This window comes from Oryctolagus cuniculus, chromosome 11 (assembly GCF_964237555.1).
Source record: "Oryctolagus cuniculus chromosome 11, mOryCun1.1, whole genome shotgun sequence".
Classification (NCBI taxonomy): Eukaryota; Metazoa; Chordata; class Mammalia; order Lagomorpha; family Leporidae; genus Oryctolagus; species Oryctolagus cuniculus.
Genome location: NC_091442.1, coordinates 85,914,861 through 85,941,701, shown reverse-complemented (window position 1 = coordinate 85,941,701; position 26,841 = coordinate 85,914,861). Strand labels below are relative to the sequence as shown.

The 26,841-nt window shown below is 40.1% G+C and overlaps 1 protein-coding gene across 3 annotated transcripts in view; it reads right to left on the bottom strand.

Annotated features, from left to right (window-relative positions):
• Positions 1-26,841, bottom strand: part of TMTC2 (transmembrane O-mannosyltransferase targeting cadherins 2) — a 449,447-nt gene that overhangs the window by 47,126 nt on the left and 375,480 nt on the right. For all 3 annotated transcript variants that reach the window (XM_002711368.5, XM_017342005.3, XM_070051474.1), the window contains one exon: positions 15,366-15,429. In XM_002711368.5, coding sequence (XP_002711414.1) covers positions 15,366-15,429 — 64 coding nt within the window. The remainder of the gene's footprint in view (positions 1-15,365; positions 15,430-26,841) is intronic.

The following is a 26,841-nucleotide window of genomic DNA, read 5'->3' as shown; positions in this document are numbered from 1 at the left end:
GGGGGGAGGAAGGGAGGGAGGAAGGGGGGAGGGAGGGAGGGAGGAAGGAAGGGAGGAAAGAAGGAAGGGAGGAAGGAAGGAAGGAAGGGAGGGAGGAAGGGAGGGAGGAAGGAAGGAAGGGAGGGAGGAAGGAAGGAAGGAAGGAAGGAGGGAGGGAGGAAAAAGGGAAAGGGGAAAATAACCATTGAATTCTGGAACTGTAGTGTAAAATGCACTATGCATTTAAAATAAATAATTTGCCTCAGAAAATCAAATTAACATATGGTAAGGATTTCCATCTTTGTGGAAATCTTTGTGTTTTACTCGAGTCCTTTTAAAACATTTATTTATTTATATTTGAAAGGCATAGAGGGAAAGAGAGGGAGTTATCTTCCATTTGCAGGTTCAGCCAGGGCAGCAGCCAGGGCTGGGAAAAGACAAGGCCAGAAGTCAGGAGCTCCATCTGGGTCTCCCCTAAGGGTAGCAGAGACCCAGCAGTTGAGGCATCCACTGCTCCCAGGTGCAGGAAGCTGGGTCAAAAGCTGAGGTGGAGGCAGGACTGGATCCCAGACACACCACCAAGGGATGCAGGCATCCCAAATGGCATCAGCTTAATCTGCTGGGCCACACCACAGTGCTATGATATCCACCCCTTGTTAGGATTCTTTTATACAGAGAAAATTGCAACTGAAGGGAAAGTACAAACTGTAGTACAACCATAGATTTCATGGGGGAGAGAATCAGTTACCTCTTCCACTATTAATGATTTAACAGAGCAACTTAGATTAATCAGAAGTGATTGAGAGATGTAGCACTAATGTACATTTTCCATTCTGTTACTTGTTAAGATCTGTTAAAAAAACATTTTTTAAAAACAAGACTGATCACTGTTTTACCAGTTAAGCAATTAAATTTTTTGTACTTACATGTTGTTAGAAAGACCTTACAATGTTCGCTAAGTTCATTCTTGTAAATCTTTTCAAAATCACTTCTCTCTTGAAAATTTGGAATCCCTTTGCAAGTTACTTTTCAAATGAAACCAATTTAGTGATTAAGTGACCATTTCAAATTCTTTCTTGTCACAAGATCTCTAATTGTACCATACTTGCCCTCCTTAACTTGCCATTTATTCTTCAAAAAGGAAATGTGCTTATGTTGTAAAACTCCATTTCTGGGTTGTTATTTCAACAGAGATCGTTTAAGAAAGTGATACAAAAAATGGAGATGAAAACCACATTGGGAAAATGAGAGTTGTTCATATATAAATGTTCTGTTCTTAGTCTGAATTTTCTGTATTTTTAGTTTTTCATATACTATAATTCAGGTTCAGTATAACCTTTAAAACTAAGAATACTGTTGTAAAACAGTCATTTGTTGCCACTTGATATCTAAGGAAATAAGTTATTTATCAAAGAATGAAATATTTCTATAGCACACACATTTTTTCCTCCTTTTCAAGATGTAGCTGTTCTCAGCTCTCTTCTAGAGCTTATCAAAGATAATGTTACACCAATATATTTAATCACGCCTGCCTCAAGTGATGAAGAGAAACTGTTAATTCTGACACTTTCCAAATGCAAGGAGTTTAACTTGTAACAACTCAGCCTGGGAAAACAGTCCTCAGGCGGACTGAGTTCCCTATGCCAAACTTCACACAGGGTCCACGCTGTCTTCTTTGGACTTGCCTGGTTCATTTGTTGCAAAAATTGTACTCAGTTTTAGAGTATCTCCCAGATTACCTTTGGTATCTGACCAAATTCCTCATCTCCCATCCTTGCTATCCATCACCTGGCCTGCCTTCAGCAAGATTCTGTTAGGTTAATTTAGTGCCTGATGCTGCGTGCTCTCCCTTAGCCTTTCTCCCTCCACTGACCCTTCACTGAGCTAGACAGCTACTGCACAGGAGGAAAAAGGCTCTCTTCCTTCTTCCCATCTCAAGTTCATTGTCTGAGGCCCTCATAACACAAGACAGGATAACAAGAGAACAGCAGACAGGTTTTCCTAACCTAAGTGTTATGAAACAGAGCTTTCACAAGGAAATGAAGACGCTCACAAAAACACCTGAGTGGGTTTCAACGCTAGGGTTCATGAACAGTAGAAAGCCCTGGAGAAGCAGGCTAAGACAAAGGCTTACTGTCATAAGCTGAGGAAAACAGCAAACCAGCCTGTTCAGATTCCTCTCTGAATCCCTTGAATTTTGAAGAAAAGGATGCTCCTTCTCTCCAGGTACCAGGAAGGCACCTGTCAAGCAAGGTGTTACGAGTTGCTTCAGAAAGCCCCTTCTGCATTTTTTAAACACCTTCAGCTTACGATATTCACGATGCCACATTTTGGGGTAGCGTTTCCTGAACCCAGTCACTAGAAACACCCAGCTGTCTTTGCTGTCTTTGGAGCTGAGCCCAATCTCTTTTCTCTAATACAATAGTCTTGACACCTATCACCAGATTACTAAAGAGAGACTTCCTGGCTAAAATGTGCCATCATAGATTTTTTTCTTTAACAAGAACAAAGGCCTTTCAAGATAATTTAGCCTAACAATTTATTAATTTCAGGATCTATCTGGCTTCTGTCTTCAGGATACAGAATGACATAATTTATTTGCAAATAAAGGTGAAGGTGCAGATAGAAAACAAGGATTTAGGAGCAGAGAAAAAGCAAGGACACAGGGAAAGAGGAATAGAAGCGTTAAGGAGAATTGGAAGAGGGAGGGAACAAGGACACACAGGAGCAGCTTTTGTTCTTGTTATTGTGTAGCTTAATTATTACTGTTTCAGTGTATTTAGAAAAAAGAAACACAGACCTAAAGATCAAAGATCAAAAACATAAATGCCTATAAGGGTAACAAAAATGGGGAAGGTTAGCTATGGAAACAACCAAAGGGCACAAGGAAGAATGGAACTGGGAGAACACACATGGCTGTCTGCAGGTGGCAGCCCTTTCTTACCCTACTTGATGCTTCCAAGTAGGAGAGTGGCCCAGCGGCCTAACATCAGCCAAGTCTCCCGAGAAAGCAAGGATCCAGCTTCTTTGGAGGAGCAGAGACTCAATATAATTTTGGTGTGTGGTCCCACCATTCAAGCAATTATAGTTACAACTCCATGCAAAAGATACCCCACAAAGAAATGTGAGTAAAACAAACAAGCTGAGAATCAGAGAACATAATAAAGTGAAATTTCCTAAAGGTTTTGATGTTCCCCAAATGAAAATACTCAAGTTCATTTGCTTTACAGCCTAAAGCCACGTAAGCCCATCCCTCACCTCCCCTGCCTAATCTTTCATGTTGTAAATATAAAACACACACACACACACACACACTTGGGATTGGGGGAAGGAGGGAGAGAGAGAGCAAGAGAGAGAGAGAACAAGAAGAATAGTATAGGTATGTCTTTGTGTATGTGGTTTTTTTTTTTTTTTTTTTTTTTTGAAAAACCACTGTTTAAAAGGGATCATCTGTGGGTTGTAATGAACAACACTACCACAGGATGAAAGAACTGACAATTCAGCTTAGTTCAGCTCAACTATCTGACGCCAGTCGGCTACTAGCAGCCCACACCAACAGTTAGTAAACAAGTGAGTTGTACTAACCATCTTTGTCTTATTCCAACCAGGAGACTTACACAAATGGATAAACAGAAGAAAAAGAATAACCACTTCAGAAATACATTTTTCTGGTTTGTGTAGCATTTTGGAAATAGAAGTACAACTAAGAGGGAGAAGAATGTAAGCAGAGCGATGCATTAGAGACTAGACTTTGTAACTTGTCAGAAGAAATGAACTGTGGCATATAAATAGTTTGGAAAAGGAGTATGAAGACAGATCTGGGTGGTAGAAGACTAGATCTGATCCTGCTATAACTGAACTTTTCAGGCAATCAACAACTATCTTGCTGACACTAGATAAGGATTAGGTCTTTGATTTCTACTGTTGTGTGTGTCAAGATAGATATTATCCATGTGATGAAGTATACTCACAACCTGAAGTAGAATAAGGTAAGCGTGATTCACCCAAGATCACAGGTCTTTTTTTCAGTATCTTTGAGTCCACTTAATGAAACTACATAACACATGGAGGGTACCTAATGATATTTGCACCCTTGACTGTACCCTGTTGTGTTTTTTTCTCCCTGAGTGTGTTGACTTCCTTTACTCCATTTTCTAACTGTAAGATGCACAGGGATATTTGAAACTGAAATGACTAGTCAGAATCAAATTTTGCTTATAAAGCCAATACAGTGATTCTGGGATCCTTATGTTATTAACATCTAAAAAACAAGAAACACAAAGTACTTAGTTTTCCCACGTCACAGAAGTGTGTGGAAATGTTTGGAAGAGGTATATTTGCCTCCCTGTTTACAAGCAAGAATGGGGCTTAACTGCATCCCAAATTATTATTAACCCTGTCATTTTTTTCTAACAAAATGAAAATCTCAGTAACTTTCCCCTTCAAATTCCTTACATGGTCATGTATGAATCTATCCTATTTAACTTAATTTCAGGGTCTCTTGCTTAAACTAGGTTGAAGGTATCTTTATCATCACAACTATATATTCAGAGTATTCTTTTTATTCCTTCCCCCAGAATATCTCAAGTATTTATTTCTTAACTGTTTTCACCAAATAGTAGTTTAAGTGGTTACTTGTTCTCTACAGCTGTTCCTTCACCAACATATTTACCATAAAACATGTATTCCAAACTCAAAGTTATAGTAGATATGTCAACAGCCTCATAACACAGCTGTACTTTGTCTCAGTATGTTTGTTTCTTTGATTCTTCTGTCTCCTAATAAGAATACTTCAGAAAGGTCTTTAAAAACGGGATTTAGGGACCAGTGTTGTGGCATGGCAGGTTAAACTGCTGCCTGCAACTTGGGCATGCCCTATATCAGAGCTCCAGTTGGGGTTCTTGATACTCTGATTCCCTGATACTGTGCCTGGGAAGGCTACAGAGGATGGCTGGAGAGCTGGCAACCCTGCCACTCACAAGGGAGACTCAGATGGAGGGGCAGGGACCACTTCAGCCTGGAAGAGATTCCACCATTGTGGCCATTTGGAAAGTGGAACAGTTATTGAAAGATCAATCAGTCTCTCTCTCTCTCTCCACTCCCCCTATCACTCTGCCTGTCAAATAAATAAATCTTTAAAAAATGGAATTGAAAGATAACTTTGTTTTGGTTCACAAAATTTCGAAAAGCATGCATTTTTTGTATAACAAATTTTTTCCATGAACTTTTCAAAGACCCATGTTTTTCATTTTTATCTTTTGAAATAAAATCACTCCTAATGAGACCAAATGGATACCATTGACTTTATAGTAGAATTTTGAAACAATTTATGTTTTAAGTGTTTGGGAAAGGTAAAATGCACATATGCAGTAATCTAGCAGATAACCTATTCCTAGGGACACTATCACCTTTAACTCATAAAAAATTAATGCACATAGCAGAACATTTATAAAGTATTAGACATATTAAAATATGAAGTGTGGATAAAATATCAATATAGAAGTCTGAGAGTTGAGTCAAAACTACAAGTGATCTACCGGTGATTTCAGAAATTCATTTAAAGTCATAAAATTTACTAAATATTACCTCTCACAAAAAATGTACCTTATTTGGCCTTAGTTATCCCATACAAATACTCTACAGGCTTCTGCCACATATTACCTGTGTGACTCAGGATATCAGGTGTCCACAGGTCCTTAACTTTTTTTTTTTTTTTTAATATTTATTTGACAGGTAGAGTTATAAACAATGAGAGAGAGAGAGAACAGAGAGACAGGTAGGTCCTTAACTTCTAATTCTGCCTTTCCTCATATAGGGTTATCATATAACAAAATGGCTACACATTGTCGCTCCCCCTCTTCATGGAGGAACGACACTAAACCCTGCCTAGGCTTCATATCCAAGTCACGGCACCATTATGTCGCTCCCCCTCTTCATGGAGGAACGACACAGGACCCTGCGCTGTTCTTTTGTCTGCTCGGCCCTCCCCGGGTTTGCTGCTGGTTCTTCCCCTAGCCACTTTCCCCACTTCCGCGGGGGAGTGGCACACCGCCGGCCGGCTCTCTCGGGGGCTGCACAGGTGTTCCTCAGGTGTTCCCCTTAGATGTTTCTGGTGCATGTTGTCTCTCTCCTCCTTTATAGTCCTTTCCACCAATCCCAACTCTGCTACCCACATGCCGAGTACGCTGCTCTCCTCCAATCAGGAGTAGGTCCTACAGTTTATTGGTTGAACTGGAGGCAGCTGAGCAGAAGCTGTTTCTCCCTTCTCAGCGCCATATTGTGGGAGAGCAGATGCATAGAATAAGTCTTAATTCCAGTAACTTAGTCTAGTCCGGGTTGCTCCCCACAGATCCCCCTTTCTTTTTATTTTTTGGCATTGATACGCACCTGTCTTCGGTGCCCCGCGGCACACACTCTGCTCTGCTTGCTGGAGTTGCCCACAGGTGCTTACAAGCCCTATCAGTCAGGCAAACCGAATCCGGGTCCTCTCTTCGCCATGTTGTGAGGAGGTTTTTAGGCGCTGATGCGTGCCTGTGTTTGGTGCCCTGCAGCGCATGCTCTGCTCTGCTAGAACTGCCTGCAGGTGCTTACAAGCCCTAGCAATCAGGCAAACCGAATCCAAGCCTTCTCATTGCCGTATTGTGGGGAGACTTATTGGTGTTGATTCGTGCCTATCTTCGGTGACCTGCAGCTCATACTCTGGTCGAGCTGCCTACTGGTGCTTATCGCCTTACTAATCAGGCAGACCGAATCCAAGCCTTCTCATTGCGGTATTGTGGGAGACTTATTGATGTTAATTCGTGCCTGTCTTCGGTGACCTGCGGCGCATAAGCTGCTAGCCGCCCGCAGGTGCTCACCACCTCCCTAATCAGGCAGACCGAATCCAAGCTCTCTCATTGCCATGTTGAGAGGAGGCCTTATTTTTCTCTATTTCTCTATCTCTGGGCATTCCTATTTCTCCCATTTTACTTCTATCTTCCAGCATTCCTATTTCTTTCATTTTACTTCTAAACTTCTGTTTCTCTTATCCCTGCGGCTTCCCGGCGCCCGCCCCGAGGCTGCTTCTCGGCGGCTTCCCGGCTCTGAGCCGCTTCAGCCCGCGCTTCTCTCATCTGCGTGGCTTCCCGGCGCCCGCCCTGCGGCGGGCTCCCGGCTCTGTGCGGCTCGGCTTCGCGCGCACACTCCGCGGTCTCCACGCACTTCGCGCCCGCACCACGGCCTCGCGCCAGCCCCGCGTTCCCTATCTATTCACGCCCCGTGCTCTCTCTGCACGCTGCGGCTTCCGCGAATCACACAGCGTAGCTCGCGTTTCCGCCACTGGTTAATTCCAGTAACTTAGTCTAGTCCGGGTTGCTCCCCACACACATGAAGTAATTTACTACTCAAGCTTATCTCCTTAATCACCTAAGCTTAGGTCCCACCCCGTCCCCTGTATCATCACAGTCTACTTTTTCTTCTTCTGCCCTGGGGGAAGGAAGTGATCCTTTAGGATCTTCAGTATCTCCTTTGCCCTCTCTTCTCCCCTCATTTTGGATACATTTTCAGTTTCACACTGAAACACATTTAGACATCTTGATATCTATCTTTATCAACTTAATAAACTGACTTAATATTTTTGGTACTGCTCCCTGTCTTTCATGTACCTCCAATCTTCTTTATGTAGTAAGTTATATACTCCCTACTTCCAATTCTCCATTTCCTCAACACTTAAAAACTTCTGCACAACGGCTCGCCTCAAGCTGCCTTCTTGAAGGCTGCCAGCGTCATCCTGTTCTCCAAAGCAGATGGACGTCCTTGTGCCTTACTTTTCTTTCTATTTCAGTAGCAGTGTTCATTGCTCATCAACTTTGATTTCTGTGTCCTGTCATGGTCTTGGTTGTCTTCCTAAACTACATTCCAAATGTAGACATTCCAAGGAAGCTGAAATTGGCACTCTTTTCTCCTTTTGTGCACTCTCTCCCTTGGTGATCTTATCACATCTTGGGTATGAGTGCCTCTCTGCAACAGACGTCCCCATCTCTATCCCTAACCTTGGACTTTCTCCCAACTGCTTGCTTCATAGGAATATTCTGAGGAAAAGTAGAATATCCTACTTTTCACACAGAACTTGCCCAGTTCAAATCTGATACTCTTTCAATAAGCACATCCTCTGACTACCTTATTTCTGTTTATGGTATTTCTTCTTTTCCAACACAATAAATTCAAAACCTTAGAACATTCATCATGGCCAACTAGTTTACCTACTCATACCCTATAAAAAAAATCTACTGCTTGTTTTTCTTGTATGTTCTTTTCCAACCCACTCTTGTCTATACACTGTAGTTTCTATTACTATAAGCCTACACATTACCATGACTTTTTATCTGGTTTTCCCAAGGATGTATCCCCAACTCTACCTTTCCAACATCATACACATTTTTTCATTGCTTCATATAAAGCAATTCCTACATTATTACTTTCATTATGTCATCCTGCTTATCAAGATTCCAGAATACAACCCCTGACACTTAGGATGAAAGTCAGTGCCTTTCATCTGGACTTACAGCTCCAGTCCTATCATCCCCTACCCTTCCATTCCGCATCCTGCCATTGCTTCTATTTATGAGAATTCTCTTCTCGCCTCTTCCTACAATCTTCACCTACCAACATTCTATCATTTCAATCTTCTCCTAGTCTGCTGACTCAGACTCAATGACTTTTCAGATCAATCCAGCCGACAGTAATTTCTCCTGTGTGTCTTGCTAGCATCTAGCTTGTATCTTTCACAAAACACTCATAAGACGGTATTATGGGGATTCACATGTTCTCCTTCCACTCTCTCTTCGCACTGGAGGTTTTATTTCTTTGAAATTCTATGACATTGTATAGAGTCTTACGCAAATCTTGAATTTGATTTATAAAAATACGCTGACTCAGTTCAAAATAAAAACAATCATATCTAGAAAAATACAAAGTATATATAGACCTGATCACTGGTAATTATATTTTCCAGACTCTAGAGTTTTCTAAAAGCCAAGTAAAAGTAGGTGACCTTGTACTATGTAAATTTTCCATTTTCACATTTAAATTTTTCTAATCCTTAATGCAGAATTTAGCTTAATTCCCACAGGAAGAACAAAGCAGTTTCATTTAAATATTCCTTCTAGTCCTCAAGACTCAACATTTTTTGATATGCATACATGGGAGCAAAGACTGTTGTCTTTATACATAAAGTAACTTCCACAGAAAGATGAATTTACTCATAAAAATGAAAAAATAAAGCGGGGAAAACTAAAACTGGCAATTTGGCAAACAGTAATGGAGTTATACAAACAGGTTTCCAATTGATAAATGTTTAATTTTAGAACAGTCACCTCCAACATGAAATAGATTTTAAAAATCGTAATGGTGCCACTTTTGTGCTGAACATATTTCTGTGTGTACTTCAATAAAAGACAATGTACTGAACATCTCTGATGAACAGGTCATATCAAGACCTATAATTTTTATAATGCATGCTACTTTATATATCTTTTTAAAACATTTAATCACAGGAAGTCTTTGTAAATAAAATAATTCAAAAAACTATTTAACAACTTCAAAGTAAATTACACAGAAAATTATGGGTTTTGTGGAATAAAGAAATTCCTTATGGAATGTACTGAACAAATGTAATAGGCAATTCACTAACAAAGTAAATCTTGTAAGTGACCAACATTCTCTTTAATGACAGTACTGTTACAGTAGTTGGGTTGCAGAGCAAACTTTACTTTGTATAGTTATGACCTGAGATGAGCATTGGTAAAACATTCCTAGAGCCCCCTACATGTAGCTACTTATTGTTACAGTTGCAGGGGCATTTTGACAATTCAAGATAATGGCCGGCGCCGTGGCTACACAGGCTAATCCTCCGCTTTGCGGCGCCGGCACACCGGGTTCTAGTCCCGGTCGGGGTGCCGGATTCTATCCCGGTTGCCCCTCTTCCAGGCCAGCTCTCTGCTATGGCCCAGGAGTGCAGTGGAGGATGGCCCAGGTCCTTGGGCCCTGCACCCGCATGGGAGACCAGGAGAAGCACCTGGCTCCTGCCTTCGGATCAGCGCGATGCGCTGGCCGCAGCGGCCATTGGGGGGGTGAACCAACGGCAAAAGGAAGACCTTTCTCTCTGTCTCTCTCACTCTCCACTCTGCCTGTCAAAACAAACAAACAAACAAAAAAACCAGAAGACAATTCAAGATAATGCTTTATAAAAAAGAAAGCAAAAAAATCCAGCATGAAGCAGGCATGGTGGCATAGTGGATAATGCCACTGCCTGTGCATCCCATACAGGTGGCTACTCCACTTCCAATCCACCTCCCAGCTAGTGGCCTGGGGAAGGCATCAGAGGATGGCTTGAGTACTCAGGCCCTTGGCACTCACTTGGGAGACCCAGACGCAGCTCTCAGCTCCAGCCTAGTCCAGTCTTCCTGGCTGTTGTGGTCATGTGGGGAATGAAACAACCAGGAGGATCTCTCTCTCTCTCTCTCTCTCTCACTCCCTTTCTCTTTTTCTCCCTCTCTCAATCTTTCCCTCCTTCTTTGCAACTCTGACTTTAAATTAAAAGAATAAATCTTTTAAAAAACAAAGCATAAAATCAGATTACTTGGTAGATGAGAATTGTAGAAAAGGCACTGGCACAATTTCAACAGGAAGTGAAAATTGTGATCTCTTTGCTGTGTTCTCACAAAAGGAGACAACAAACTTATTGAACTAAAAGCAGAGAAAAGGGCAAGCACTTGACTTAGTGCTTAAGACACTTCTGTACCATTTCCAAGTGCCTTGAGTTTAAGCTCCCTACTTCTGTTTTGTTTCAAGCCTTGGCCCTGGCAGGCACTGGGGAGTAAACCACTGGATGCGAGCTTTTTCTGTCTGTGTCTCTATGTTCTCTCTCAAATTTAAATAAATAATCAAGCAAGCAAACTCAGAAATCATAAAGAATGTTTTTATCAACAAAGGAAAAAGCAGCAAGATAAATGTTATATGGATGCATTAATTTAGATCAAATGCATAATTGCTAAAAAATCATTACATAGGATATCTGTCTAAATAGGATATTTCACTTCAGAACTATTAGCATAGTTCATATTTTATCACTCTTGAATCTCCTTACTTACCCACATTTATGAACCAAAAAAATCAAATTGGAATTCATAAAATATATTAGAAAATGATCATATCTGTTGATCCATCAAGTGCAACATTTTCTCATAGCTAAATAAGAACTCTGTATTCTATACAAACCTATAATTTATTGTCACTATATAAGGAAAGTATCACTTGAATAAACGCATTTTCAAAAGCAGTCTGCAACATGTTTATGAAGAAATGGCTTTGAGTTAATGATTAAACATTGATTTTATTACTTAGCTGGTCATTTAAAATAATCTTTCAAATGAAGCTGAAATTTTGTGGAGCCTGAGTGTCTTTTTCACTTTTGGCTTAGCTCAGATAACCCTCATCTCACAACTCCATTATAATGCACTGAAGAAAACTAGCTGACCAAATACTTAAAAATAAATAAATAAAAGTGACAAGGCCTACAATGAGGCATAGAGGGTTCAGCCACTGCCTGCAACACTGGCATTCCATGTTGAATGATTCCTGACTGCTCCACTTCAGATCCAGCTCCCTGCTAATGCACCTGGGAAAGCATCAGTGGATGGCTCAAGTGCTTGGGACCCTGCCACCTAAGTGGGAGACCAGGATGGAGTTCTTGGTTTTGGCCTGGCTCAGCCCCTGCCAGTGTGGTCATTTGGGCAGTGAATCAGCCGACAGATCTCCCTCTATGTCTCTTCCTATGTTTGTGTGTCATTCTGTCAAATAAATGAATAAATAAATTTTATCTTTAAAATGTATGCCTTCCTTATCTTGCTCATTTAGAAAAGGAGAAGCGATGGGGCTGGCGTTGTGGCGTAGTGGGTAAAGCCACCCCTGCAGTGTCACATCCCATGAAGAAGGTTCAAGCCCCAGCTGCTCTTTTTCAGATCCAGCTCTCTGCTATGGCCTGGGAAAGCAGTGGAAGATGGCCACTTGGGCCCCTGCACCCATGTGGGAGACCTGGAAGAATCTCCTGGCTCCTGGCTTCAGATTGGCCCAGCTTCAGCTGCTGTAGCCATTTGGGGAGTGAACCAGTGGATGGAAAATTCTGTCTCTCTCCCTCTCTCTCTCTGTAACTCTGACTTTCAAATAAATATATAAATCTTAGAAAAAGAAAAAGAGAACTGACATTCAAGTGACTGCCACTCAATGAATACAGGTGGAAACTGACAGCTATTATACACAATTAGATCATTACATTAAACAATATAAAGCAACAAAAAGAGAAGGGGAAACAAAAAATCCCTGTTCCTCGCCTTCAACACTATTATAATAAGTTTGAGTCTTCATATTCCACAGTTTTCTTAGAAATTTTGCTCTGAGGTCCCCAATGTAGGCATTTGTAATAAAGCTACGCCTCCCACACGCTGCCAGGTGCCTCCTGGCCTCCTTGCTTGCCCCATGTTTTCTAAAGAACTTACCACTGACCAACTAAAACTTTATTTGCTTAAGCTCCTTCTCCCCAGTCTAGGTTGTAACTCCTCTCAGCAGGAGCTCTTGTCCATTTTGTTCACTGCTGTGTACATGTGTCAAGGTAGCTAGGTAGACATTAGCCTATGTGCATGAAAGGGGCTGAAGAAATGGGAATTTTTTAAATTAAATGGTAATTTTTGTGTGGCAGAATGAAGAAAACAGTAGATGCAACTACATGTCTAAAGCACTGTTTGTGCTGAGCCACCTGGGTAGGTGGGTTCCAGCCCTCTCTCTGGGGGCAGTGTAGGGGAATCTCCCCAACCCTTCTCCAAGGGCGCTATCGGCCCCCATACACTGTGCTGATAAGGTCCTGGGAGCACTTGCAGGAAATCCACACTCAGAAAGCCCTCCGCACAGGAATTTCCCAGGATAGGAGGAGAAATGGGGAGGGGCATGGCCTACTCATATCCATAAAATACAGAATACAGACTTGGCTCTCAGTCCTCTTTGTTTTTAAAGACTTATTTATTTGAGAGGCAGAGCTACAGAAGCAGAGAGAGATAGAGACTGAGACAGACATTGAGATAGAGACAGAGATAGAGTTAGAGAGAGGCAGAGAGAGAGAGAGAGAGAGAGAGAGAGAAAGTCTTCCATCTTCTTGTTTATCCTCCAAATGATTGCAATGGCTGGAGCCAGGCCAATCGGAAACCAGAAGCCAGGAGCTTCTTCTAGGTTTTCCATACAGGTGCAGTGGCCCTAGCACTTGGGCCATCTTCCACTGCTTTCCCAAGCCATAAGCAGAGAGCTGGATCAGAAGAGGAGCAGCCGGGACACGAATCGCCGCCCATATGAAATGCTGGCACTGGCCCTAGCCCTCAGTCTTTAGTGAGAGGCCCTCTTGCTCTTTGTTACAGCCTAAAGGAGAGTGGGCACTCAGTTCTTCCCTGAGATGCCTGCCTGGTCTGTCACATGTATTCTCCTCATTACACTTTGCTGCCTCACTTACCACCACTCTGCGAATTGACAAGAACCTTTGGGCAGCCGTCTCTAGTAACACACCCAGTGCCTAAAATCAGGTCTGGTTCTCAGTAACTATTTGTGGAATAAGTAACCAGGAGGATGGTTATTGTTCAGTCTCCAACCTCTTTTCTGTCAAATGACAGTCTTTTCTCATCTAGCTTTCGCTTATGCACACAGTGGCCTGGATTACAAGGTATCCCGCTTAGCCGTCATGCTGGGGGAGTTGTAACTTCTCTGACCATCAGCAGAATGAGGATCACAAAGTGTGGTGGGCTGTTGTGAGAAATGAATGAGGGAAGTCCCACAGCACACCCAGCACAGTGCTTGGCACGTTACAAAGGCTCAATGAATCTTAACAGTTAATAGTGCTTCCATCCGGGTTATTATTTTCTTCTGTTGCAGACAGCTCATCAATTCCTGAAATATCTTGTAATTAATGTGATGGGCTTCAGAACAGCCAATTCAAAACATGGCTCCCTGGCATCCCGAGCATTTTAAGCTAAAGAAAACTGAGCAAACTGCAGGAACAGGAAGGTTTACTTTTTGCCCTTTTCCCTCCCTTCTCCCTTGAAGTAGGTTGCAACACTGTCATTAACATCCCTTTCTCTGAAGACACATGGACACAGAGAAGAATCTCACCACACAGGCCTTGCTGTTGCCCTCGATTACTATTATCATAACCTTTCTGCCCAACTGACCACAAAACGTGTGTTCATTTCTAAGGGATCTTACGTCATGTACAACTTACAAAGTGAGCTCTCAACCATGACTTCCATGATGGGTGAGGAAAATGCTTTTTCTCCCCTACAAAACCACCTGGGGGAATTTTAGATTCAGGGCTGAGGTTACACATGGCTCAATCTCCTGGGAAAAAAACAAGGATCTTTCCCAAGTAGGTTTCTTTCTGGGAGCATTAATTCTCTTTTGTTCTCCCACGGGGCTGTATAGAACTTTGCATAGGAGCTGCCACCCATATTTCCATTAGCTGATCATGTTCAGTCTACTCAGTTACAAGGTCTTATCATTGATGGCACAAAATGTCAGTATCCTTTCACAAACCAGGTACTCCAAAGCTTCCCAATGGGTGAGTCACTATGAAGAAAAGAGACTGACCCTATCATTGGTACTCAAATCAGATGTGTCCATTATTTTACTATTGTTTCAGAATGACATTTCTCAATCTAGAACAGTCCAGATCCGGACAGCATGATAGGCTTTAGTGTTAGAACGCAGAATGTATAAGGAAATAAAAGCAATGTGCTGGAATTTAGAATGTACTGCAAATAAAATGTGCTTACAAGATCAATACAAAACTAGTTCTTATTTTCTCAAACATGGTTATCCTATTTCCATAGAAATTACCTAATTTATATCCATCTTACTTTATGGAAGTGTGACTACCAAGGGAAAAATTGTAATGAAAACATTCTCGATAAACTTGAAAAGCACAGTTATTAGAGGGATTGTAGAACAGAGGCACTCAGCTTGAGGTTTGTGATAATCAAAAAGTAATAGGTATTTAATATCATAGTCAAAAAACGTTCAAGGAATTGATTTATAAAAGTCATCCAAACACAAAATATTTAGCAATGCTAAAATCTACATTGAAATGATAAAAATGTAATGGTGCTTTACATAGGCTAAAAGCAACAATTTTTACCTCTGGAAAATAGAAGCTTGAGACTGTTGGATTTCATCATTGAATTAGCCAGCTAGTAGGTATTCAAAGTAAGGAATGAGAGAGAAAATAACCTAGTGTCGTGGGGCTGATAGATCCTAAAACTATCACATGCTTCAAGTTCATTCTTCTGAGTAACGCTTCTCATCAGGAAAGTACTTACGTTAGGCCGCAGTCTGGCTGCCAGATCATAATACTTTTCAGCCGCTTCATTGAGGCTAGCCTGTCTGTTGAAGAAAAAGAAAAACTATATCATCTATTTAAAAACTGTAGATTAACAATTGTTTCTCAGCAAGGTAATATTAAATACACTTTTGGATGCACCAATCAAAGGTACTTCAAGCAGAAGACTGAGTGCTTGCAATGTATCTGTTACTGAGTTTAAATTATAAATAGCATCTCAATGTATTACTATTCAGGAGCTGTCATTTTTCATTTATATATTATGAATTAGAGATGTTATTCTTTTCTCCCAAGCTAAGCCAGGTATCATGCAATGGGGTCGGGATTCTGAGACTGAACATGATGCTTCAAAAAAATCTTAGTTTCTTTTTACAATTTGTGCAAACCGATTCGTTGCTTTTGTCTTACGATAGCATGAATATTTTCAAGATCTCAAAAATTATGTATTTGTCTAGAAAGCCTCCCTTTCGTGATTTGGAAAGAATTTTCCATTGTGTATAGTCAATAAAAAACAAAGCAAAACAAAAAAATAGATAATCTCCCTTCTGTTCTTTGGCTCACAGGTGGGGTACACGACCTGACCTCAGATAAACAGATGTTCAATCCTGGCAGAGTGGCAGAAAGGTGACAGGATGGCCAGGATTCACTCACAGTGGCAGAAGCAACGGGGCTGTGACCTGGCCATATGCTACCTCTAAAGACTTGCTATTGTGTATCTCACTTCTTGACCACTAGAGCTACCTATTTTCCTACCAATTCAGGCTTTCTAGCGCAGAATGAATTCTGTAATTCCCACAGCAGAGTCAGTTTTCTTGCTGAAAACACCATGAGTGGCACAATTGATTTATACAAATAAGATCCACCCTGAACCATATACATCAGTTTGTTCATGGCCTATTTTTTGCAGTTCACAGTGAGAAAGACCTCGGTTGAGCCAACTTGCTAGCAGAAGAAATCAAATGTCAAGGTGCTGAGGAAATCCAGTCAGTCAGCCTTTGAAACACCATGTTTTCTGATCATACCATGCTGCTTAAGACCTTCAAAGATGGACGATAATAGGATATAAGCAGCTGTTGCAGGTTCAGCTGTGATCATGTGTACAGCAGAGAGGAAGAGCTGTAGAAAAATGTCAAGTTCAATTTCAAATGATATATTCAGTCTTACTACAATGTGAATAGCATTAAGTGGCCATGGGTCCTGCACTTACAATTGAGAAGTGTTTTCTTGAAGCTGGGAGGCCAAGAGGATTTTGAGACAAGAAGATGACAGAGAGGTCAGCAATGTAGAGGAGAACACAATAATCAATTTTCTCAATTAGAAAAATCACTTTCAGGTTTTAATAGAGAACGTTACTTATTAAATTGCATTTGTACTTTGGTTAAGTGAAATAAAAACCATGAAGACATTCCCCACACCACCATATAAATTATGGGAATAACTGAAGATAACATCGCCCTAGAGAGCAGGCCATATTTTTCTAATTTTTAAAGGAGAAATAATCAGAAACATAGCTATTTTTAATGGAGGTTATAAAGAAAGTAAAAACCCTTGACCTCAGGCTCTGCTGGACCTATGACATGTTACAATGTGCTGTTGCAATTTATATTCTCATAAATGTTAAAGTTCAATTTTAATATGTCAAGAAAAGTACTTTATCCTGGTATGAAACAGTAAAAAAAATCCCCTCACTGGAGTGTTTAATGAAGGTTCCCTCCACTAAATTACAGAATCACTTTGGTTCAGATTCATTTGGAAATCTGAACCAGAATTCATTAGGTCATGCCCTGGAAGGGTTTTCTCCAGAGGAAAATAAAAGGCATGGAGGTAGGAAATTAGAGTAACTTAATACTACAAAGAAGTAACTTACTTTGAAGCAAGATCAACCAATTGATGTCTAACATGACAAGTATAGCTACCATTAATATTCATCTTTATGATGATTCAATTTATGAGGTAGATAAGGATCAAACAAGAAATGAGGGCTCCACTAGATGAAATGCCTTTAAAATACTCAATTCGATTTTAAGATTTTTTTCCACCAAAAATGGTTATTAATTTCTTAAAGTCTTCATATACTTTAGTGCTTTAATTCCCAAAGGAAGTATCTAGTTTAGAAAACTTAGTTTCTGAAACTTGTAGAATTGATGATCTTCTAATGAAAATGAAAAAAAAATCCTCAGTAGGATTTATTATACATGTCATATAACTATAAAAATTAATTTTCACTCTTGGGCTTTGCTTCTAATATTAAATAGCCTTTATTGACTACTAATCAGCAGGTATTTATGGCAGCATATGAAAGAGAAGAGTATGTCAGGTTCACCCACAGAATGTTTGTTCATTTCTATCTTTGCTTCATTAAAACTCATGAGGAACTTGCCAATGTCCATTCCACGGTAGACACTATATTTTATATTCCCTTCTGCAAGAAGCATCGTGGGAGAGCTTAATAAATCTTAACTGCATAAATGACAGAACAATTAATCAACATTTGAATTGTGTAAGTTGTGTAGGGGATTTTACTACGTGTTGTCAAGACTGTCAACCATGAGATTGCTAGGGACCTGTTACAGGACTCAGGTCCCCACGTCACATCTGTTAAAATCAACTGAGAAGATGTACTTTTCTGCATATGCATACCCATTCTTCTTTCATTATGTCTTTGCTCAGATACAACATTTATGAATCCTCTACCCAAGTGCTGATTATTTCATTTATCAGTTGAAAGCAATACCATGAAGCAACTAATATTAATCACATTTTAAAGATGAGGAAAAAGCAAAAGCCATGTCAGGTTTCTTTTATTACTTCTAGCAATCTCCTGCTTTTAGGAGCTCTCAATATCCAATTGAGGATCCATGAAGGGGAACCATTAAGTTTCCCAAGTGTCCAAGTGGAAGACTCAGTAGGTAAGCAAAGGAGAAGAGCAGCTGGCTTTAGAAGAGAGATATTTCCCAGTCTAGATGTAGAGACGTTTTACCAGGTGGCAAGAAATCATCAGAAAGAAGTATCATTTTTAACAAATATGTCATCCTAAGATCAATATTATGTTGTGGCCCATCTGTAGGGAGCAAGGACTCAATTACTATGCCAACAAGAGAGATCACCTGGAGAGTCAGACGGAGGCTTACTTGTCATTACCAACCCACAACCATCATGTAGGTTGGGTCCTCTCGTTCTTCACACTGCCTTTAGCATTTCAGTCTCAGGAAAGGTTAAGGAATTAGAAAAAAAGCAGATGCTATTTGTGAATTAGACTATGAAATGAACCTTGAATTTTCAAGATATCCTTGGATTGGGTGGAATATGCATTAAAATAGTTAAGATTCAGTTATTTCACCACTGGTAAAAATGTAGGCTCAAAGAAAAAAAACAGAAAATAATATGTCCCAAACTTTGTCATTTGCATATGTCAGAATTCCACTTTTGTACATGGGATGATAAAATTTACATCTATTTAAAATATACATATATATTTCTTATGTGTAATTCAGCTCTCATTTTATTTTATAATACAAAAGCATGCTTTGGAACAGGTTTATTGCTCATAATCTTATATGAAAAGTTATATAAAAGAAATTTGGGGGGCGATTATGTTATAAAATAATATACCATATGAAATGTTTGAAGGCAATCTGATTACAGAATGACTTAAAATTATCTATCTGCATTTTTTGGAATTATAAAGTTAGATTTCTAAATTTAATGTCAATTCCTTGACAATATAAAAATAAAACCTAGTATTTAAAAATATCCTTTTACCTGTAATTATTAGTAGCTGTGAATTTTCAATTTTGAATTGAAAATATTTAATATGGATAATAACCAGTTGATTCATTTGAACATTTTATTAAAGATTGGGTAGTCTTTTTCAGTAGAGAGACTATTGGTTCATGAAACTTGAAAGTAGAAGGAAACAGTAGGTGTGCTTCCATAGATTCTTGCCAATCACTAAACTGATGTTTAGCTTTAAGTGACTCAAAGCAGCACTAAACTTTAATTCTAGTTGATGAGTGGTGGGTAGGAATAAAAGTAGATTCAAAATGAATGAGCACATAAGAATGTATGGAAAATTTGTAAAATAGGAAAACCAGGGTCATTCATATATAAAAACAATGGAACATAAATGACCTTTCAACGAAACTTCTATAATAAATTTTTCATTACCATTAAATCTTGTCAGATGAAAACTATCAACACTCAACATGGGTTTTATGACCTGTACATATCTGTCTCAATTCTAAGGATGGAGAGGTAATGAAGCAATGTAGAAAAAAAAAAAAAAAAAGAAAGAAAGAGAGAAAACAACACAGAAGAGAATGATGATAAAATAATTTTTTAAAAAGATTTATTTATTTGCATGAAAGGCAGAATTACACAGAGAGGTAGGGAGGGAAGAGGAGATATGGGGCAGAGAATATATATAGAGAGAGAGATCTTCCATCCACTGGTTCATTCTCTAAATGGTGGCCACAGCCAGGGCTGGTCCAGGCAGAAACCAGGAGCCATGTATTCCATCCAGGTAGGTCCATCCAGGGTCCCAAGTACTTAGGCCATCTTTAGCTGCTTTCCCAGGAGTGTTAGCCAGGAGCTGGATTGGAAGTGGAGCAGCCAGGCCTGGAACAGGTACTCTAACGTGGGATTTTGGCATTGAAAGTGGCCACTTAACTGCCTGCCCCAGAACACTGGTCCCTGGAGTGTGCATTTCAACAAGGACTCAGGTGATTCACCAGCTCATTAGAATCACAGAGCCCCTGAGGGAGGTGCCCACCTTCAACCTCACTGCCACCATGATTTGCTTGAAAGGCTTACAACTCATTAAGACTTAGCTGAAATAAGACTTTCTTTGCCAAAAGTTATGCATTAAAATTTAATTTGTAATCAGAAAATTCGTTGACTTTCTGGTATTTTTGGAAGTGTTAAGGAAGAAAATATATGGCCTAGAGGGTCTTGGAGATAGCTAAATGCTTTCTCAGGTACGCATTTAAATTTTATGTTATTTCCAGTAGCATTTATAAAGCAGAGATTATTTCTAAGTTCTAGAAATATATATTTAACTATTTGATTTTTTGTTAGTTGAGTACAGTAATGAAAAAATAATGATTCTTCCCTATATATTCACTCTATCAGGGAAGCAATCTGAACCAGTTGGTGGAGTGCAATGTCGGCTTTTCCTATTACCTTTGGGAACAGTGACAGCTTGAGCCATCAGGCCTGAAAAAAGGGAAAGTACACACTTAGCTGTAAGTGTGACCCATGTGAGAACCTGTACCAGGATGATCTTTTTAAATTTGTAATATTCTTTTAAGTTGTCTCTCCAGCGACCAAGAATCTACTTTTTAAACTTTACCATAAAGGGACAATAATGGAAGGGTTTTACTATTTAGGATTTATATATTTAACATCCTGCTATTTGCTAGAAGTCCTCTCTCCATCAAAACTCTTTTCAAGAATCACAGTTTCTTTGTAGTCAGTTGTTAAGAGCATGAGGAAGCCAACGTGAAAACGGTATCAGAATACAGCACCTCTAAATCCCAGCTTTACTAACTCTGACAAGTTACTCACTCTGAACCTCAATGTCCTTACCTGTAAAATGGGAATATTAGTTTCTATTCTGCAGATACACAATTAAAAGTAGGGATAGATAGAAAATGCCAATTATGGGACAACTGTTTGGTCTAGCAGTTTAGACACCTGCATCCCCTATCAGAATGCTAGAGTCTGATTTCTGGCTCCATCTCTTGAACTCAGCTTAATAATGTAGATCCCAGGAGGCAGTGGTGATGGCCCAAGTGATTGGGTCGCTTCTATTTATGAGGATGACCTGGATTGAGCTCCTGGCTCTGGGCATCATCAGTCCTGGCTATTGTGAGCATCTGAACAGTGAGACCGTGGATGGGAGTTTCATCTCTTTCTATTTTGTTCTGTCTCTGAGAAAAATAAATTTAAAAAGATGAAAACAGAGGGCAGAAAGACAGATGTATAAAAATAAATACAATAAATGCTATATTTACCCCTTAACCAAAAAGAGAATTACAAAAACAGCAACAGCAAAGCCATCACCACAGCCTATGAATGGTATGAGTCAGGTGGAGTGTTTTTAGTATCTCTAGATTTCTTCTCCAGTGTCAAATATATTCATCTTTTCTCTGGCTTCCAGTTCTAGACAAACAACTGAACAAATCTATTCATACAAAATGTTTCTAATAGAATAACTGATTCGATAGCTTCCTCTCACAACTCAATAGACATAACTCTACTGAGTTCTAGCATTTTAAATTCTTTTGATATTTTCCTTTGATGACATCCAATCTGCTTATTTTTTCTAATGTTCTCATCTGGAAACATCTAGTGCTTTTTCTTTTTATTTGAAGTAGTAAAAATGTCTCCATGTATTGTCAGTGCTCATTATGTGAACCTCTGAACATCTGTGATCACTCTCCCTTGTAAATACACTTGGTAATTAGCCACAAAGTGGATCCCACTTTCCCAAGCAAGGCAGAAGTCTTCCTTCATCTTCCAGTCTTCTTGCACATGATTCAGCTTCCAACAGTCAGAGGCAATCTTGAGAGAATAGAACTCAAAAGTAATCAAAAGTTGAGGCAGCAGCTGTGCCTGGGAGAATTACCTTCTGCCAATGAGGCATCACTCTGCTGGACTCCTTGTGGGTGACGGTGGCACTGTTCCTGGACTTTTTTGTTGCTCAGGTTTTTTTTTTTTTTTTTAATTTTTTTAAATTTTTTGCCAGGCAGAGTTAGACAGTGAGAGAGAGACAGAGAAAAAAGTCTTCCTTCCATTGGTTCACTCCCCTAATGGCCACCACGGCCGACACTTCAGCGATCCGAAGCCAGGAGCCAGGAGCTTCCTCCTGGTCTCCCATGCGGGTGCAGGGCCCAAGCACTTGGGCCATCCTCCACTGCACTCCCAGGCCACAGCAGAGAGCTGGACTGGAAGAGGGGCAACCGGCACCCATATGGGATGGCGTGCTGCAGGAGGATTAATCCACCGTGCCACAGCTCTGGCCCCTAGAAAGTACTGATAGAACTGTTTCTAGTGGCCTCCTGCTTGGCTTATAATTAGTTTTAAATCAAAAATATAAATCTTAGCTAATAGGAAGAAGACATTATGAATGATCATTTCAATGTTCTCGCTCCATTTTAATGTTTAACATTTCAAGTGTCTTGTATGGTGAAGCCAAACAAGCTGACATCTACACAGAGAAAACAGGATTCAATTGACTATTTCTGTGTGTGTGTGTGTGTATTCTATAACCCTTCTGCAAAATACCCAAATCAGTAAATGGGAAAACGCACTCATTCTTCTGCTGTGGTTCAACAGGGACATATACCAGGTTCATGCACATCCAATGACCTAAATAAAACCCACACAGATCTTCAAATTCAAAGGGAGGAAAGTACAGTGTCACTCAGTTTCAGAAGGGTGAGGGGCAAACACATTCAGTGAACAACATTCATACTACTTGTACAACACAGACTGCTTCTGAATCATTTTGAAAACAGATTTCACATGTTCTAAACGGCTCTTTTGCTTTTAACATAAATCTGCTTTGCCTAGGGCCCGTTATTTTGATACTTCTTATTTGTCTTTCTTATCTGAACTGCCAAATTGAAATCATACATCTCAAGTTTTATAGTTGTACGATACAAAGGAAGATCTTTATATATTGCTGAGAGTTGAAATGAGTGTTTTAGACACATGTCAATTTTCACTTTCACTAAGATAAAATTTGCCTGTTGATACCTGGTCTCAGGCTTGCACTTCTTCCAATCTAGTCTTATCCAAACAGAAGGACTTTAAAAAAAATTGTGCTGAGTAGTTTTTTCCTTTATAATACTTGTAGATTTTCTTATCCATTTTATTGGGAATTAATCAAGAAAGTGGAAGTTATATTGATGGAACTGTTTTTAAAATAAATTGTTTATTTGAAAGAGTTATAGAGAAAGAGGGAGAGGGGGGATAGAGAGGAAGAGAGGGAGAGAGAGGGAGAGGGGGATAGAGGGAGAGGGGAGGGAGAGAGACAGAGACAGAGAGAGAAAGAGAATCTTCCATCTGCTGGTTCACTCCCCAAATGGCTGCAACAGCCAGGGCTGGGCCTTGTCCAAAGCCATTAGCCAGAAACTTTACGCTGGTCTCCCACACGGGTGGCAGGACTCAAGCACTTGAGGCATCATTTTCTGCTTTTCCAGGCACATTCACAGGGAACTGGATTAGAAGCGGAGCAACCGGGACTGGAATTCATATTGAATGCTGGCATCACAGGCAGTGGCTTATCTACTGTGCACAATGCTGGCCCCAATGGGACATTTTCTTGAACTGTAATCTTTTCCTAAATTGCTCATTTGAGATATAAGAGAAATCATGAATCCCACTAAATAAGTCACAAACAGGGAGACAACCAGCGATTCCTTCCAATCCAAATTATTTCCTAATAATTTCTCATACACTGCGAGGGAGTGTATGTGTGAGGTAGACTGCCATTGGCTAAGGGCTTTTCTATCACTGAGGATTTCTCTATTGCTAGGAATTCTCACTAGGGACTTTCTCATTGCCAGGGGTTTCCTCTAGTGACTTCCTTAGTGACAGGTGCCCAGGTGAGTACACCACTGGTGTTCAGCTTGCACAGTAAGCACTCAAATACTTGAATTTGGTGGGACTGAAAAACAGAAAGCTAAAATAAAATCACTCCTAAAAGCTGCCACAGATTTGAGGAGGATATAGTTACTGAGCTATGGTTATACTTCCAAATCAAGCTAGGACATTGACCTAATATAATTTAATGAGGAATGCAGACTGTCTTAAGCTAGAGATTCTGCTAAATAAATCCTAAGAATTTCTACATTGCTGATGTGTAGCCAAAACTTTTCACTGTTTTCTAGCACCATTGTATCTAAAATGAAAGTTACAAGTGATCTATGTGTAACTCAGAACTTTTTTGTAATGTTCTTACAATGGGTATCCATTGGTAAACCTTGAATTCCAGACACTGACTCAAAATAGAGCAAAGTGACTTGCTGTTGAAATATAGATTATGAACAGGTTGATTCACCTATGGAAACTGGTGCTTTCCCATCTTTGCAAATGATTGTTGTGATTAAAATCCTAGTCCTTTATTCATGGAGAACAAAAAGTCCTCTCCCTGCAAAAGCATGTAACTGTTTTGCAAATTACTTTTTTTTTTTTTAAGAAATTATCCTAGCATTGAAGGTTTTTGCAGAAGGGTTATAGAATACACACACACACAGAAATAGTCAGTTGAATCCTGTTTTCTCTGTGTAGATGTCAGCTTGTTTGGCTTCACCATACAAGAGACTTGAAATGTTAAACATTAATATGGAGCGAGAACATTGAAATGATCATTCATAACGTCTTCTTCCTATTAGCTAAGATTTATATTTTTGATTTAAAACTAATTATAAGCCAAGCAGGAGGCCACTAGAAACAGTTCTATCAGTACTTTCTAGGGCCAGTGCTGTGGCACGGTGGATTAATCCTTCTGCAGCACTGCCATCCCATATGGGTGCCGGTTCTAGTCCCAGCTGCTCCTCTTCGGACCCAGCTCTCTGCTAAGGCCTGGGAAAGCAGCAGAAGACGGCCCAAATGCCTGGGCCCCTGCACCCACGTGGGAGACCCACATGAAGCTCCTGGCTCCTGGCTTTGGATAGGCTCAGCTCCGGCCATTGTGGCCATCTGGGGAGTGAACCAGCAGATGAAAGACTGCTTTCTGTCTCTTCCTCTCACTGTCTGTAACTCTACCTCTCAAATTTTTAAAAAAACCACCAGCTTTTAAAAAAACAATCTCTAATGGAAAACTCAAAGTAACTCACAGAATCTGCCTTAAAAATTCATTTCTGGGGGAAAGGGTATGTGGGTATATGTAGTTACCAAAGGACACCATGAAGGCCACATGTGGTGATGGATAGTTTATATTTCAATTGTGGTGATAGATACACAAATACACACATGTGGTAGGATTACAGAGACTTATACACACACACACACACACAAACACACACATCACACTGGTGCAAACAGGTTTGGGGAGTTATTGCCAGTAGATTGGATTGATGTCAATATCTTGGTTGTGATAATATCTGCAGGATATTGCCACTGGGGAAACTAGGTAAATAGTATCAGAAATTATTCTGCATTATTTTTTTTTTTGACAGGCAGAGTGGATAGTGAGAGAGAAAGACAGAGAGAAAGGTCTTCCTTTTGCCGTTGGTTCACCCTCCAATGGCCACTGCAGCTGGCATGCTGCAGCGGGCGCACCACACTGATCCAAAGGCAGGAGCCAGGTGCTTCTCCTGGTCTCCCATAGGGTGCAGGGCCCAAGCACCTGGGCCATCCTCCACTGCCTTCCCGGGCCACAGCAGAGAGCTGGCCTGTAAGAGGGGCAACCGGGAAAGAATCTGGCGCCCCGACCGGGACTAGAACCCAGTGTGCCGGTGCCGCAAGGCGGAGGATTAGCCTAGTGAGCTGCAGCGCCGGCCCTATATTATTTCTTACATCTATGTGTGAATCTACATCCCTAATACAAGGGTTTAAAAACAAACAGTTCCTCTGCTTTTTCCAAAAGTTCTCAGTTTAAAATCATCCAAGTAGGCACCAACGTCTCAGTTATTTTTCTTTCCTTATGTATTTCCAACATAATTACAAATTTATCCCTAGAAGTCAAGCACAGAGACCACTGTGTGAATGTCACTTAACAAAGCACTTAGGCATATAATAGAGTGAAATTCAAGTAACAGCACGGGTGAAGGGGTACACACATTGTTAACAGAACAACTAATGCTTTTTAAACAACGCTATAAATCATGTGAGTTTCTTATAAACACCCTTCTTAACCTAAAGTACCACTTATAAATACACTGACTCTTTTGATATTCACAACAAAAATTGTTTATCTGCCTTTTTATGTTACTGCTGTATTATGAGTAGCCTTTGTAATAACCCTTCTAAAATTACTCAAAGAAGCACCAGAAGCCTAAAAAATGTTTTCTTTCATGATACAGCAACAGGGCTGATTACAGGGTCATTCTGGGAATGTCATGGGCCTTAAGCATATTTGTATTTCATAATCTTCTTCATTATCAAAGATATTAAATCTGTATGCCATATTCAATATAATTAATATAAAAACATCAATATGGTGAGCCAGTTGACTAACTGGTAGAATGTTTTACTTTGGAGGCGTTTAATTAGAGAATTAATAAATGTGATTTTGCAGTTTCATATGTGAATTTTATAACAATTGTTAGGACAAAAGACAAGTTCTCATTATGGCTCATCTGCCCTACACATTATGCACATAGACTGCAGTGACTAAAATTACTAATATTTGCATGGTTAAGTAGCATGGTTCACACGAAGAATGTGGAGTAAGGGGGTACGATGGGGGAAATTAGTAAAATTAACTACCTTCTCAAAGCCTGGGA